This window comes from Hippopotamus amphibius, chromosome 17 (assembly GCF_030028045.1).
Source record: "Hippopotamus amphibius kiboko isolate mHipAmp2 chromosome 17, mHipAmp2.hap2, whole genome shotgun sequence".
Lineage (NCBI taxonomy): Eukaryota > Metazoa > Chordata > Mammalia > Artiodactyla > Hippopotamidae > Hippopotamus > Hippopotamus amphibius.
Genome location: NC_080202.1, coordinates 41,484,723 through 41,499,594, shown reverse-complemented (window position 1 = coordinate 41,499,594; position 14,872 = coordinate 41,484,723). Strand labels below are relative to the sequence as shown.

At 49.5% G+C, this 14,872-nt stretch overlaps 2 protein-coding genes across 5 annotated transcripts; one reads left to right on the top strand and one right to left on the bottom strand.

Moving 5' to 3' along the window:
* The first annotated feature begins 862 nt into the window (after positions 1 to 862).
* PSMC3IP (PSMC3 interacting protein) lies at positions 863 to 5,359 on the top strand. 2 transcript variants are annotated; one of them, XM_057716225.1, is made up of 8 exons: positions 863 to 914; positions 1,003 to 1,103; positions 1,287 to 1,376; positions 3,368 to 3,479; positions 4,105 to 4,250; positions 4,365 to 4,418; positions 4,550 to 4,609; positions 4,690 to 5,359. In XM_057716225.1, the coding sequence occupies exons 1-8, from the start codon at positions 881 to 883 to the stop codon at positions 4,744 to 4,746; spliced, it is 654 nt and encodes a 217-aa protein (XP_057572208.1). In that variant the 5' UTR covers positions 863 to 880; the 3' UTR covers positions 4,747 to 5,359. The 2 variants fall into 2 exon arrangements, with proteins under 2 accessions (XP_057572208.1, XP_057572207.1); XM_057716224.1 differs by having other exon boundaries at positions 867 to 914; positions 4,550 to 5,359.
* On the bottom strand, positions 4,960 to 14,133 carry MLX (MAX dimerization protein MLX). 3 transcript variants are annotated; one of them, XM_057716222.1, is made up of 8 exons: positions 14,038 to 14,121; positions 13,579 to 13,615; positions 13,002 to 13,091; positions 12,615 to 12,721; positions 12,262 to 12,361; positions 11,979 to 12,078; positions 11,409 to 11,610; positions 4,960 to 6,130 (listed from the first exon to the last, which is right to left on the bottom strand). In XM_057716222.1, exons 1-8 carry the CDS (start codon positions 14,077 to 14,079, stop codon positions 6,074 to 6,076), a joined length of 735 nt encoding a protein of 244 aa, XP_057572205.1. In that variant the 5' UTR covers positions 14,080 to 14,121; the 3' UTR covers positions 4,960 to 6,073. The 3 variants fall into 3 exon arrangements, with proteins under 3 accessions (XP_057572205.1, XP_057572204.1, XP_057572206.1); XM_057716221.1 differs by having other exon boundaries at positions 13,876 to 14,113; XM_057716223.1 differs by lacking the exon at positions 13,002 to 13,091 and having other exon boundaries at positions 14,038 to 14,133.
* Between the last annotated feature and the right edge of the window lie 739 nt (positions 14,134 to 14,872).

Here is a 14,872-nt window from a genome sequence, read left to right as displayed (position 1 = left end):
CTAATGAGATTTTAGGTAACAGAAGCTTTAGAACGTAACACCATGCCCCTCTGGATTGTTTGAGCTGCAGCAACAGCTGCTCTTTGGCCTTCAGCTGACCTCAGAAACTAGAAATACTTATTTCAGGCTTTGTCCCATTGGCCGCTGTGGGCAGGAGTGGAAAGCACCTGCCAGGTGTTGCCATAAGACTGTCTCAGCCAAAAGGAAACTTCTACAAGCTTTGTGGCTTGAGAGCAGCCCCCTCCCAACCCTGCCTTCAACCACAGCATGTGCCGAGCGCCCCCTGTGTGCGAAGCTCGATGACGGGCAAATAAAGGCGGCGTTATTCCTCCCAGGGCGCTCACGCGCTCTAAGTCTTCACAACCCGTCTCCTGCAAACACCTCTTGTTCCCGTTTGTCAAGAAATAAGAAAAACCGACAAAAAGGCTTGGGCCATGGGACGGGACACGTCCTTGGGTAAGTGGCCCTGTGACCTTGAGCAAGTCGCTTGCCCACCGGGAGTTTTCGTTCGAAAGAAAGGTTTCTTTCCGTTCGGATACTCAGCTCAGCTTTGGGTCACGAGTGCTCAGCGGGCGCTGGAACTGGGTCCCGAAACTTCAGGGCGTGATTCCCTACAGCCCTGGTTCCGAGCGGAGGAAGGGAAAGGTTCGAAGCGCGCGTCCCGCTTCCGCAGCCGAGACCAGGACCATAGAGGATGGAATGCGGCGGCCGAGCTGAACTACGGTGCCCGGGAAGGGCCGCTCCGCTCCGCTCCTCGCGAAGGCTTCCCTCCACCAATCACCATCGGAGGCCCGCCTTGCTCGTCGCCGGAAGTTGCTTCGAGCCGTTGCCCGGAGCAACTGCAACTTCCGGCTTTCGGAGTTTGGCGGCGGGAAAGGCCATGAGTAAAGGCCGGGCGGAAGCCGCAGCGGGAGGTAAAGGCCGTGGGCGCTGGAGACCCGGGAGGAGGGCGAGCCGGGGTCGTTCGAGGGACTCCTCTCCCTGCCTCCTCTCTCTCCGTAGCCTCCGGGATCCTGCTGAAGTACCTGCAGGAGCAGAACCGGCCCTACAGCGCCCAGGATGTGTTCGGGAACCTACAGCGGGAACACGGACTGGGCAAGGCGGTGAGAACCCTCTCTTGGGATTCCTCCCCTGGGATCCCTCCAGTCAGCCTGGAGTCCCGCCCTCTCGAGGCTGCCATTCTAGCCTTGGGCTTCCTAAGGCTCGTCGGGCGCTTCCCTCACCACTGGCGACGTCCTGGGCCCGAAGTCACTCCCCCGACTGCCCCGCCCCTTCCCCTTTGCCAGGCGGTGGTGAAGGCGCTGGAGCAGCTGGCCCAACAAGGCAAGATCAAAGAGAAGACGTATGGCAAGCAGAAGATATACTTTGCGGACCAGGTGAGGTAAACGCGCAGATTAGCACCTGTGTGAGAGCCCGGCATGGGGTGAATCAGCCCCTAGTGATGAACTCTCTTTGGGAGAATTGAGGCATCCCGTGAAATTCACCGGCCTTAGGCCATTAAAAGGGCCCCAGCTAGCCTTTAAGTCAAAGTGTGGACTTCCTTTGCAGTCATCCAAACTTCACGAGATTTCCAGACTTAAAATATGACAGATGACAGAAGATCCTGAATTGCTGCTATCGAGGTCCATTTACGCTTAGTTCTTATTGCCAGTCACCTAGATGAGAACCACCGTCTGCCGAATTATTTTCCTTCTGTCTCCAACCCCTCCCTAAACACACACAACATTAACTTTGTATCAATATCTCCAGCCCAGACCCCACCTGGATGCCTTTCAGACCCTTCAGAATCAATACTGCCAAAGTAGAATGCCTCATTTCTCTGAACTGGCTCTTCTCCCTTAGTGGAATCCCTCTTCACCCAGGCCAGAGATCGGGGAGTCATTCTTAACTTCCCTTATTTCACATGCCTAGTCAGCCATCAAGTCCAGGTGTTTTCCCGCTTTCTTGAACCCATCCTCTCCTTTCCAGCTGCCGCCACTGCCCTAGTTAGGTGCTGCTCATCTATTGCAATAGCCTCTTAACTGATCTCCTGGCCTCATTAAACATATCTTAAACATTGCAGCCAGAATTATCTAGTCATGCCGTTTCCCTACTGAAAACTCTAGTGCTCCCTAGAACAGATAAAAGGCACTTGGAGAATCTAGCTTCTCATACATATCCCTGTTTGTTTCTCCATCCATCACTACTAGACCATTTAGATGGCTTTACTCCTGTGGCCTTTTCTCGTTGTCCTTCCTCTGCTCAGAGTTTTTGAATTTCTTCTTCCTCTTTGCCCAGCTAACTCTTACTCATCCTTAGAATTTCACTCAGGCATCACCTCCAGAAACCTTCCCTGAATGCTGTGAGCTAACTGCCTTCTTCAGGCACCTACCTCTTTTGAGGCATACTCTATTATAATCGTCTTTTCACTTGCCTCACAAAACTGAAGCTTTTCTAGGGGAGACCCCATTTCTCATTCATCTTCCTTTACTCAGTACCCCCACAGGATTTAATTAACATCCACCATCAAGACTAATTTTCCTAAAATAGGTTTCATTATATTACTGCTCTGTTGAAGATCCCTTAAAGAAGTTGGCAGACTTTTTTTTTTTTCCTGTAAAGGGCCAATTAATATTTTTATGCTGTGCAGGCCAGATGGTCTCTTGTCCCAGTTACACAACTGTCACTAGTACTCAAGTCTGCCGTTGTAGAGCAAAACCAGCCATTAGACAATATGTAAATGAATGGAAGTGGCTATGTTTCCATAAGTTTTTTTTAAAAACATGCATCTGGCAGGATTTGACCTGCAGGCTGTAGTTTGCTACCTTCTGCCCTAATTGTTTACCTCACCTGAATATAGTCTAAACTGGCATTCCTGGCCTTTCCATTCTGTTTCCCATCCCCAACTGACAAGACTCCCCTGAGCCCCAGCACAGGCCTTTTCTAGCTGCTGGTCTCATGGGAGGGGCTCCTCAGACTCTTCCCAGTATCCTTTATCTAAATAACCCCCACCACGCCTCTTCACCTGTCCAGATTCTTCCTATTGTGGAAACCCAGAATTAGGTATCATCACAATGTTCCTTTATTCCTTCAGCCCACTGAGTGGTTTTGCCAGGAAAATGAAAGATACTTCTGTCGTATTATTTAGTATCCTGCACCTCGAAGCCCCTTGAGGACAAGTATCAGGTTTCAACCTGTTCTTTTATAGTTTTTTTAGGGACCGGTAGAATGACTGCTCGGAATTGCCCTCCCACTATCTTCCCAGGCCCTCTGGAGGGGTGAGGAGTCCCAGATTTTTAAGTGTGTATGAACGTTGCCTTCCCAGATGTGGGTTCCTATCTTGTGCCTCCCATCAGCCTGCTTCTCATTCTCTTTTTGTCTCTGGCAGGACCAGTTTGACATGGTCAGTGATGCTGACCTGCAAGGCCTGGATGCCAAAATCGTGGCCCTCACTGCTAAAGTGCAGGGCTTGCAGCAGAGCTGTCGCCACATGGAGGGAGGTAGGACTGGGCAGCCCCCAGAAGGTTCTCCTAGTGTCAGGGTCAGCCCTGAGGTCAGATTTTACCAAGTGAAGGATTTGTTGACTGCAGTGTTCTCTTCTTGCAGCAAAGATGCCTTTGCTGGGCTGCCACAGGCATTGCATTAAAATCAATGTCTAGGGGCTTCCTAGGTGGTGCAGTGGTTAAGAATCCGCCTGCCAATGCAGAGGTCATGGGTTCGATCCCAGCTCCAGGAAGATCCCACATGCCACGGAGCAACTAAGCCCGTGTGCCAAAAAAAAAAAAAAAAAAAGTAAAATCAATGTCTAACTGATGGCTTTTGAAGACAACTACAGGCATTTGCCTTCTCTGCTATGCTTATCAGTACACAGTTCCCACACTTCCCTTTATTCTGCTTCAACTGGCTACAGCTAACAGTCTACTCAAACTCGTACCCCCCAACTATCTGTAGATGGAGGAGGAAAGTAAACTAGAATAAGCTGATAATTCTGTAAGCCTTAATCTCTCTTGAGGATTTCCAGAATATGGGACCCATCCTGGACCCTGTGTGTAGAGCCCAGAGCAAGGTGGAGGCCTGGTCTCCTACCTCAGGGTAGCCAGTGACCTCAGGGAGATGTGGTTTTAGAGCTGAAGGAGTTAACGAGTGCCCTGACCACACCGGAGATGCAGAAAGAGATCCAGGAGTTAAAGAAGGAATGTGCTAGCTACACAGAGAGACTGAAGAACATCAAAGCAGCCACCAACCATGTGACTCCAGAAGAGAAAGAGCAGGTGGGTTGGGAGGGAGGGGGAGCATGGAGGACTGCCTGTGCAGGGTCAAAGTGAGGAGGAGGGTTGACCCCAGTGGCTGCTGTGGGGCTCAGAAGAATTTGTTTCCCTATCTAGGTGTACAGAGAGAGGCAGAGGTACTGCAAGGAGTGGAGGAAGCGGAAGAGGATGGTAAGTATGTGGGAGCTCTAGGCAGGCCCTGGACAATGACAGCCACCAGGGAGAGAGCTGCCCCGTATCATGGACCCATCAGGGATGCCGAGTACTGCCCATCTGAAAGGGGTGGTTTTGTTTCTTGTCAGGCAACAGAGCTGTCTGATGCAATCCTTGAAGGATACCCCAAGAGCAAGAAGCAGTTTTTTGTAAGTGGTGCGCTTCCTTCCTTACTCCCCTGGGGCCTTCGTCCAGGGAGGTCTCATTCACTTGTCTTGCTGCCCCACAGGAGGAAGTTGGGATAGAGACAGATGAAGATTACAACGTCAGGCTCCCAGACCCCTGAGAGGCCCTCCAGCAGGACTGGGAACCGATGTCCTGGACTGGCTGCCTTGTTTAGGTCAGCTTTTTTGTTGTTCCTGCTGCTGTCCACCTCTGTGCACACACCAGAGTACTGGCTGGAGGGAGGGAGCGTGGGTGGCCGGCAGAGGCTGGTCAGACTCATCTCATTGTCCACGTTTTGATTGCTTGAGCTTAACACTTAGATGGGGAACAACGCTAAAGGAAAGCATTTGGCAATATTTATTGTAATATAATTTGATATAAAAATATTTAATTTCCTCTGGATAATCAAACCTCGGATATCAAACCTGAGGAAGGCAAAAGGGAGCCTGGGGGACAAAGGCAGAGAGAAGCTACTATACACAGCATTCAGGGAGCCCAGGGCCTCACCCAGGACTCTCCTGGGCTCTATCCTCCAGAAGACCTTAGAGAATCTTCTCTATCTGCCTTCACCCCACCCCAAGTTCTGGGAGAAATGCAGCACTGAGATGGCAGCAACCCAGATACACGTGACAGAGAGGCTAGAAGTGGTCCTGAGGCCAGTTAATTTTCCAGAATTGTAACTTTAGCAAAATTGCATCGTTGGTGTTTAGAAAAATTAAAAATTTTAATATGTAGTGTTGTGTCACACTTGACTTTACTGTGCCATGCTACTGCCTGTGGGGATGGAGAGGGCAGGAGTGGGTGGGGAGGCTGCTTCCCTCTACCACCCACAGTAGGGAGGCAAGAGAGGCAGTGGAGCAGGGGGCAAGGGCAGGAACCTGGCAGCCCTGCCCTGAGCTGGCCAGAGAAAACTCTAGCCTCACCTTGGGCTGACCAGGCAGCCCTAGCCAGGTGGCATGAGGCCACCTTTCACCCTTCATGGCTGTGGGAGTATTTCCTCTTACTCCTTTCTTCCCATCCAGCTACTGCCAAAATGGCCAAACTTGGGCTAAATGTTGCCAGAGAGACCAAAACAGGCAAACAATAGTTACCAATATGAGCAGAAATCTGAGGCTTAGAAAAAGGAAGAGGCCAGGAGCTCTTTAGGGTGCCCAGAGCTGACCCCCATCCCGTGGACTTCTTGGGGCAGGGGTAAGACTAGGTAGGTTTGAGATCTGTGGTCAATATAATAAATTAATCAAAGCTTTCATAATACTGCCCCCCCCGCCCCAGTCCCATCTTCAGTGGGGCTGGGGAGGGGAGGGGGGTAGCTGGGGAGCCAAACACCGAGGAGAAAGCAGCTGAGTGGTGTGCGGTGTCGCAGTCCAATCTCATAAGCCCAGTGGCTTCACGGCCAAGCAGGAGACTCAAGGCCTCTTGTTGGCTGTTCTGCAGTTTCCAAGAACCGGTCAGTAAAGCTGGTTCTTCAACTGATGCAGGACACCAATCACAATCTCCCGTAGGGTCTGGTGGGGGTAGCAGAGAAAGAGATGACGCTCAGGGAGAGCACAGAGCCACTCAGTGACGCCTTCCTGGGCCAGGTGTGCTCTTTACAGTTAAAACAAAACAAAACAAAACAAAAAACAAAACCTGGGAAGCACTGATGTCTACAGTTTGCAAATGCCCCCAAAACAGGATGGAGTCAGGGATGGAGAGATGCATTGCTATGTGATAAAGCAAATACAAAAAACGTTAATGGTGGCCATGAGCGGTATATGAGTGTTCATTATACAGTTGTCTCAGTGCTGTAGTATATTGTGTTTCACTATAAAAATGTTGGGACATTCTTTCAGCTGAAAGCATTTCCTCTAAGATCAGGAACAAGACAAGGAGGCCTACTCTTGCCACTTTTATTCAACATAGTTTTGGAAGTCCTAGCCATAGCAATAGGAGAAGAAGAAATAAAAGGAATCCAAATTGGAAAGGAAGAAATAAAACTGTCACTGTTTGCAGATGACATGATACTAAACATGGAAAATACTAAAGACGCCACCAGAAAACTACTAGAGCTCAGCAATGAATTCGGTAAAGTTGTAGGAAACAAAACTAACATACAGAAATCTCTTGCATTTCTGTATACTAACAACGAAGTGTCAGAGAGAAATTAAAGAAACAATCCCATTTACCATCACATCAAAAAGAATACCTAAGAATAAACCTACCTAAGGAGGCAAAAGACCTGTATGCAGAAAAGTATAAGACACTGATGAAAGAAATCAAAGACTATACAAACAGAGAGATATACCATGTTCTTGGATTGGAAGAATCAACATTGCAATCCCTATCAAACTACTAATGGCATTTTTCACAGAACTAGAACAAGAAATTTTATAATTTGTATGTAAATGCAAAAGACCCCAAATAGCCAAAGCAATCTTGAGAAGGAAAACAGAGCTGGAGGAATCAGGCTCCCTGATTTCAGACTATACTACAAGGCTACAGTGATCAAGACAGTATGGTACTGGCACCAAGACAAATACAGATCAATGGAATAGGATAGAGAGCCCAGAGATAAACCCATGCACATATGGTCAGCTTATCTTTGATAAAGGAGACAAGAATATACAATGGAGAAAAGACAGCCTCTTCAATAAGTGGTGGTGGGAAGATTGGACAGCTACATGTAAAAAAATGAAATTAAAACACTCCCTAATACAATACACAGAAACAAACTCAAAATGGGTTAAAGATCTAAATGTAAGGCCAGACACTATAAACCTCTTAGAGGAAAACATAGGCAGAACACTCTGACATAAATCAAAGCAAAATCCTTTTTGACCCACCTCCTAGAATAATGGAAATAAAATCAAAAATAAACAAATGGGACCTAATGAAATGTCAATGCTTTTGCACAGCAAAAGAAACCATAAACAAGACAGACAACCCTCAGAATGGGAGAAAATATTTGCAAACGAATCAACAGACAAAGGATTAATCTCCAAAATATATAAACAGTTATCCAGCTCAATATCAAAAAAACAAATAACCCAATCAAAAAATGGGCAGAAGACCTAGATAGGTATTTCTCCAAAGAAGACATATGGATGGCCAAGAGGCATATGAAAAGCTGCTCAACATCACTAATTATTAGAGAACTGCAAATCAAAACTACAATGAGGTATCACCTCACACCAGTTAGAATGGGCATCATCAGAAAATCTACAAACAGTAAATGCTGGAGAGCGTGTGAAGAAAAGGGAACCCTCCTGCACTGCTGGTGGGAATGTAAATTGATACAGCCACTATGGAGAACTGTATGGAGGTTCCTTAAAAAACTAAAAATAGAACTACCATATGACCCAGCAATCCCACTACTGGACATATACCCTGAGAAAACAGTAATTCAAAAAGATACATGTACCACAATGTTCGATGCAGCACTATTTACAACAGCCAGGATATGGAAGCAACCTAAACACCCATCAACAGATGAACGGATAAAGATGTGGCACATATATACAATGGAATATTACTCAGCCATAAAAAGGAACAAAATTGAGTTATTTGTAGTGAGGTGGATTGACCTAGAATTTGTCATACAGAGTGAAGAAAGCCAGAAAGAGAAAAACAAATATCGTATGCTAACGCATATATATGGAATCTAAAAAAAAAAACCAAAACCGGTACTGATGAACCTAGTGGCAGGACCAGAATAAAGATGCAGACGTAGAGAATGGTCTTGAGGACATGGGGGGAAGGGAAGCTGGGTCGAAGTGAGAGAGTAGCATTGACATATATACACTACCAAATGTAAAACAGCTAGTGGGAGAATGCTGCATAACACAGGGAGATCAACTCGATGCTTGGTGATGACCTAGAGGGGTGGGATAGGGAGGAGGGGAGGGAGGCTCAAGAGGGAGGGGATATGGGGATATATGTATAAATACAGCTGATTCAATTTGTTATACAGTGGAAACTGCACAACACTGTAAAGCAATTATACTCCAATAAAGCTCTGAAGAGGGACTTCCCTGGTGGCGCAGAGGTTAAGAATCTGCCTGCCAATACAGGGAACACAGGTTCCATCCCTGGTCCAGGAAGATCCCACATGGCGTGGAGCAACTAAGCCTGTGTGCCACAACTAAAGCCTGCACTCTAGAGCTTATGAGCCACAACTACTGAAGCCTGTCTGCCTACAGCCCATGCTCTGCAACAAGAGAAGCCACTGCACTGAGAAGGCCACGCACCACAATGAAGTCCCCACTCGCCACAACTAGAGAAAGCCCACACGCAGCAACGAAGACCCAATGCAGCCAAAAACAAATAAATAAAATTAAAAAAAAAAAGATCTGAAGAAAAAAAAGATGTACAAATAAGCTATGACATATTTTATTAATAAAATCTATTTGAAAATCTTGAAGAAAAAAAAAAGGAATTCCCTGGCAGTCCAGTGGTTAGGACTTGGCACTTTCATTGCTATGGCTCGTGTTCGATCCCTGGTTGGGGAACAAAGATCCCGCAAGCCACGTGGTGTGGCCTAAACAAACAACCTGATTAAAAAATGGGCACAAGAACTGAATAGACATTTTTCCAAAGAGGAAATGCGAATGGCCAACAGGCAGGTGAAAAGGTGCTCAACATCACTAATTATCAGAGAAATGCAAATCAAAACCACAGTGAGATGTCACCTCACATGTGTCAGAATGGCTATCATCAAAAAGTACATAAATAGGGACTTCCCTGGTGGTCCAGTGGTAAAGAATCCATCTTCCATTGCAGGGGACACAGGTTTGATCCTTGGTCAGGGAACTAAGATCCCACATGCCTCGGGGCAACTAAGCCCACGCACCACAACCAGAGAGCCTGAGTGAGGCAAACTACAGAGCTCACGTGCTCTGGAGCCCGTGAGCCACAACTAGTGAAGAGAAAACCCGCATGCCACAACTAGAGAGAAGGCCATACACCACAGCTAGAGAAGCCCGTGCACCTCAAGGAGAGATCCTTCAAGAAAAGATCCCGTGTGCCACAACTAAGACCCCATGCAGCCAAAAATAAATAAATATTTTTTTAAAAAAGTACACAAATAACAAATGTTGGTAAGCCTGTGGAGAAAAGGGGACCCTTGCACACTGTTGGTGGTAATGTAAATTAATGCAGCTACTGTGGAAAACAGTATGGAGGTTTCTTAAAAAACTAAAAATAGAGCTACCATATGATCCAGCAATTCCACTCCTGGGTATATAACCAAAAAAACAAAAACCACTAATTCGAAAAGATACATGCAACCCAATGTTCCAGCAGCATTATTTACAATAGCCAAGATATGGACCTAAGCAACCTAAGCATCCATCAACAGAAGAATGGATAAAGAAGAGGTGGTGTATATATATATACAATGTGATATTACTCAGCCATAAAAAAGAATGAAATAATGCTATTTGCAACAACATGGATGGACCTAGAGATTATCATACTAAGCGAAGTAAGTCAGAAAAAGACAAATACCATATGATGTCACTTACATATGAAATCTAAAATACGATACAAATCAACATATCTACGAAACAGCAACAGACTCACAGAGGACAGATCTGTGGTTGCCAAGGGAGGGGGGGAGCGGCGGGAAGGGAAGGACTGGGAGTTTGGGATTAGCAGAGGCAAACTTCTGTACATAGGATGGATAAATAACAGGTCCTGCTGTCTACAGGGAACTATATTAAACATCTTGTGACAAATGATAATGGAAAATAATATGAAAAAGAATATATATATGTGTATATATACATATAAAACTGTCACTGTTGTACAACAGAAATTAACACATTGTAAATCAACTATACCTCAATAAAATTTTTAAAAATACAAACACACAAAAACCCAGATGAATGGATAGAGAAGATGTGGTACACACACACACACACACACACACAATGGAATACTCTTTAGCCAAAAAACAAACAAACAAAAAACACAACAAAATTTTGCCATTTGCAACAACATGGATGGGCTTGGAGAGCATTATGCTAAGTTAAATAAGGCAGAGAAAGACAAATACTGTACGACATCGCTTATATGTGGAATCTAAAAAAATAAAACAAACTAGTGAATATAACAAAAAAGAAACTCACAGATATAGAGGACGAACTAGTGGTTACCCGTGGGGGGAGATGGGGGGCAATATCGGGGTGGGGGAGTGGGAGATACAAACTACTGGGTGTCAGGCTAAAAGGATGTATTGTACAACATGGGCAATATAGCCAATGTTTTATAACTGCACATGGAGCGTAACTTTTAAAAATTATATTTAAAAAAATGTTGGGAAACAAAAAAGTGAGACTCTCAGATACAAGTCAAACCTCAGAAAAAGCAACCAGGCCTCAAAAGCAGAAGACTCAGGGCAACCATTAACACACTCTCCATTACAAATAATCAGAAGCCCGGAGGAAAACTACTTTAGTGGGCCTGGGGGTGGGGGCCAGGAATCTTTCCAAAAACCCCAAGTAAGTCTGCTGCAAGTGATCAGGGGTTACATGCTGGGGAGCAGAGGAGGAGTGCCTGAGCATGGGCTAAACAGAGGCCAAGAGGTAGGCCTTGCAGGAGGCAGTGCTCACTCATTCTTGTCAAATGAAATCTTAACAGGAAAATCTGGGCTAGAAAGCAAAGAAGGAAACAAGAACACTGAAAGTTGTAGAAATACCCTCAAGAAACCTAAAAGCTGCTACCTTGCCTCTCTGAACAAACAGTGGCTTAGGCCACTGTGCCTGAGGGAAGACCCCCGACCCCATGTCCACTGCTGCCCCATACCTGAGGCTTACAGTGCTCTTCAATCCAGCTGAAGACACAGGCCGACAGCTCCTGGAAGCTGGCCACGGAGATGGAGGCGTTGAAGGATTGGAAGAGGGAGTCCATGATGCCTTGAAACACATTGAACTTGACCTGGTCAGAGACCTGGTCCTCCCCCTCATGGGGGTTGTCCTGGTGTGCCTTCACAATCTGCTCATAGTTCCTGAAAGCGAGCAGGCCAGGGCTAAGGGGCTGCAGCAGCTCTACCGGCCCAGGAAGAATAATAGCGCTACCCTACATACCCCCCTGGGAAAGAGATTCCCAGGGAGATTTCCGGATGTATTCAACATCAGCTAGATACTGCTTCTAGGTCAGAAGGGGCGACCCACCCTCTCCAACCTGCCTTTCATTAATTCCACAGGAGTTTCCAGAGTATTTGCTACAGTTGGGGTAGAATCCTGTCTACCACATGAGGGAGTGCGAATATTATCTGATGTGGCCTTTGAACAAAGGGGAGGGTGTGAACTGAAGAGGCCTCAGAGTCCCCTCAGAACCAGAAGCCCGGTTCCCCCAGCCCAGCACCCCCCTTACACTTTCATGATCTTTAGGGCCATGACGTCCTTGCGTAGCGTGGATACCTCCTCCTCCTGCTTTTTCTTCTCCTTGTGCAAAAACTGGATGTAGTCAATGGCTGGAGACGGGGTGGGCACAAGAAGTCTCAACCAGGGCAAGGTTGAGTTTGTTTCCCCTTCCCCCAGACCCCACCTCTCCCTTACAACCACCCCACCAGGGCCGGGCCAACAGCGGCTCTGAGGCGCTAGCCTTCTCACAGCCCCCCTTGGCTCCAAGCCTTCTAGTGCCCTCCTGGCCATACTCTTCTGCAGAACGATGGCCTTGCTGAGCTTTTGGGAGCCAATGGAGAAGTCCTGCTGCTGGCAGGTGGGGACGATGGTCTGCAGGTCGTCATAGCCTCTCTGTGGAGAAAGCAGGGGAAATGGGTTCCTTAACTGAGGGGTTAAGGCAAATGGGCACAAAGCTTTTCTTCCATGATACCAAATTCCATGCTCACTCACTCAAAGGGGTGGGAAGGAGGGAGAAGTTCATGTCCAGGGCCTAGACTAGCTGCCCCCAAGCCTGCTTGGGACTGCCTGACGGAGTCAGGGCAGAGTGGATCTGAAGGGTACAGGGCCCTCCTGCGCGGGCTGAGGTGCAGGTCGCCCCAATCACCTTGATGGCATCCCTCCTCTTCTGCTCAGCCTGAGTGTGTGCTCGCCGCCGCCGGTCCTTGTAGGACTCCTTGTAGGATTCCTGGTGGTAATCGCTGTCCTCGTCATCTACGCTCAGAGTTGGGGGACAGGAAGAGGTCATTCTGGGGCCCAGTGGGGCCCAGCTAGCTCACTTTTCCCCAGCTGGGAAGAAGAACCTGGTGCCCATAGATGGCGGATGGATACAAGAACCTAGTAACCTAGATGAGGTGAGAGATGGTGACACCCTGCGTCTAGCACTATGGTTCCAGCGCCCCAATGTGGATGGCTGGAGCTGCCCTGTCTAGGGAAGATACTATTATAAAATGAAATCTGGTTCCCCTGGGTTGCGGGGGACGTTGCTGCCTACCTGTGTTGGGGACAGAAGAGGCACTGGTGGAACCGATGCTATTAGCTCTGGACACTACACTCCCCTTGCGGGTGCTTTCTACAAAAAGCCCTGGAAAAGAGAGGCCCCAGTCACTAAGGGGTAAGATGGGGGGAGGCGTACTGCTAGGCCCTTAGACACCTGGGCACAATGGCTTCCTGAGCCTTAAATGCTGACCTCTCCCCTTCAACCCAAAAGCCAGCTATACTGGGCCACCCACTTCCTGTCATGCCATGCCGCAACACTCCCGTCCCGAGTGTCTACACTGCTCCACCGGCCTGTAGTGATACCTCCCGGCTCACAAAGTGGCATCTGGGCGTGATGATGGTGAGTGACCAGCTGTCACTACTTCCATCACGTCCCTGCTCCAGGGCACAGGGAACTAGGTGTCACCCTCGGATGCTTCCTGCCCCTGCCCTCCAGCTCCTCCTCCCTCGCTGCTCAGGCCCGCTCAGCTCAGGGACAGTGGACTGTGCTCAGGTGTGGCTGGCAAGGCCACGAATCTATAGGGCTGAAGTGGGAGTGTCCCTCCAGAGCCGACGGTGCGGGAGGCACTCACCGGGGTCCAGGCTGTTGTCGCTGTAGGCATACTCCACCTGCAGCACCGAGCAAGGGAGAAGCCCATGACACCTCTGCCCCTGCGCGCGTGTACACACACACACACACACACACACACACACACACACACACTCTCTCTCGGGGTGCACGGGCAGTCGCAGGATTTCCCCAGAGCCAACAGTGGCTAGGCCGCGGGAGCGCCGCCCCTCTGCAGGACCCTGTGAGCCCACTCCACGCCCGCAGCCCGCCGGCCCCGGCCCCTCACACCCGCGCGCACACGCCTCAGTTGTCTTCCCACCTTGGCACACGCAGGGTGAGAGCTGTCTTCTCTGCAGCCCCGGGGCCCGGAGGGCGGGGGTTGCTCCGGGGACTGCAGGGAGGCCCCTCGTCTTCCGGACCCCCTACGTGCACGAGCCCGACCCGCCCTCCCCTCGCCGGCGTGCGCGCCCACGGGGCTTGCCTTGACCCAGGGGTCCTCTGGAGAGGCGCTCGGCTCGGTCATCTCGGAGCCACCGAACCGGAAACCTGCCCGCGGGCGGGCCCCCTGCCGCGAGGAAGAGGCGAGGCGCGCCCACGTGACCCAAACCCGCCAACCCGCGGCCCAGAGACGGGAGGCGGGGCGGGGAGGCTGCGCATGCGCGACCCGGAGTCGGGGGGACCTCCCCCGACACCCCCTCAGCCGCCGCTGCCGCTGCAGCCGGTGGAGACTCGGGGCCCCGCCTGCTGTGTGGGTTGACACCTGCTGTCTTGGGGCCGTCCTCCCCGCCGGCCCCTGCCCTTCCTCAGAGCAGGCGTCCCCGCCGCCGCGACGTGAAGCACATTCCTGGGGGGCCCCTCAAAAGGCTTGTCGGTAGGATGCCGCAGATGGCTGCACGCACGCGCACCGCCAAGCACAGCCGGCTCCCGGGGACCCGGACGAGTTTCCCGGACCTGCAGTGCTGGCCACCTCGTCCGGCCCCGCCGGGGTGCAACCTCTGTGAGGCCAGAGGCCCCGCGTAGCTTGCTGAAGAATGCTCCTCCAACGCCCGGCCCAGAGTCTGGCAGGGTAGTTGTAGAATTGACGCTTTCAAAGGGCCTGCTAGCCAAGGTATGCTACTATGTAAGCTAAGGAAACTGAGGTCCAGAACGTATCCAAGAGCACACAGCGAGTCAGTGAGAGGGCCAAGGCTAGCCTCAGTCGGTTTAGCTTCAAAAGCTACGCTCTTAACCACAGCACTCCTGGCTTCCAGCTCAGGCCTGGGCCCTGCACTTGTGGCTAAAGGGTCGCAAAGATACCCAGAGGCATTGAAGCAAGA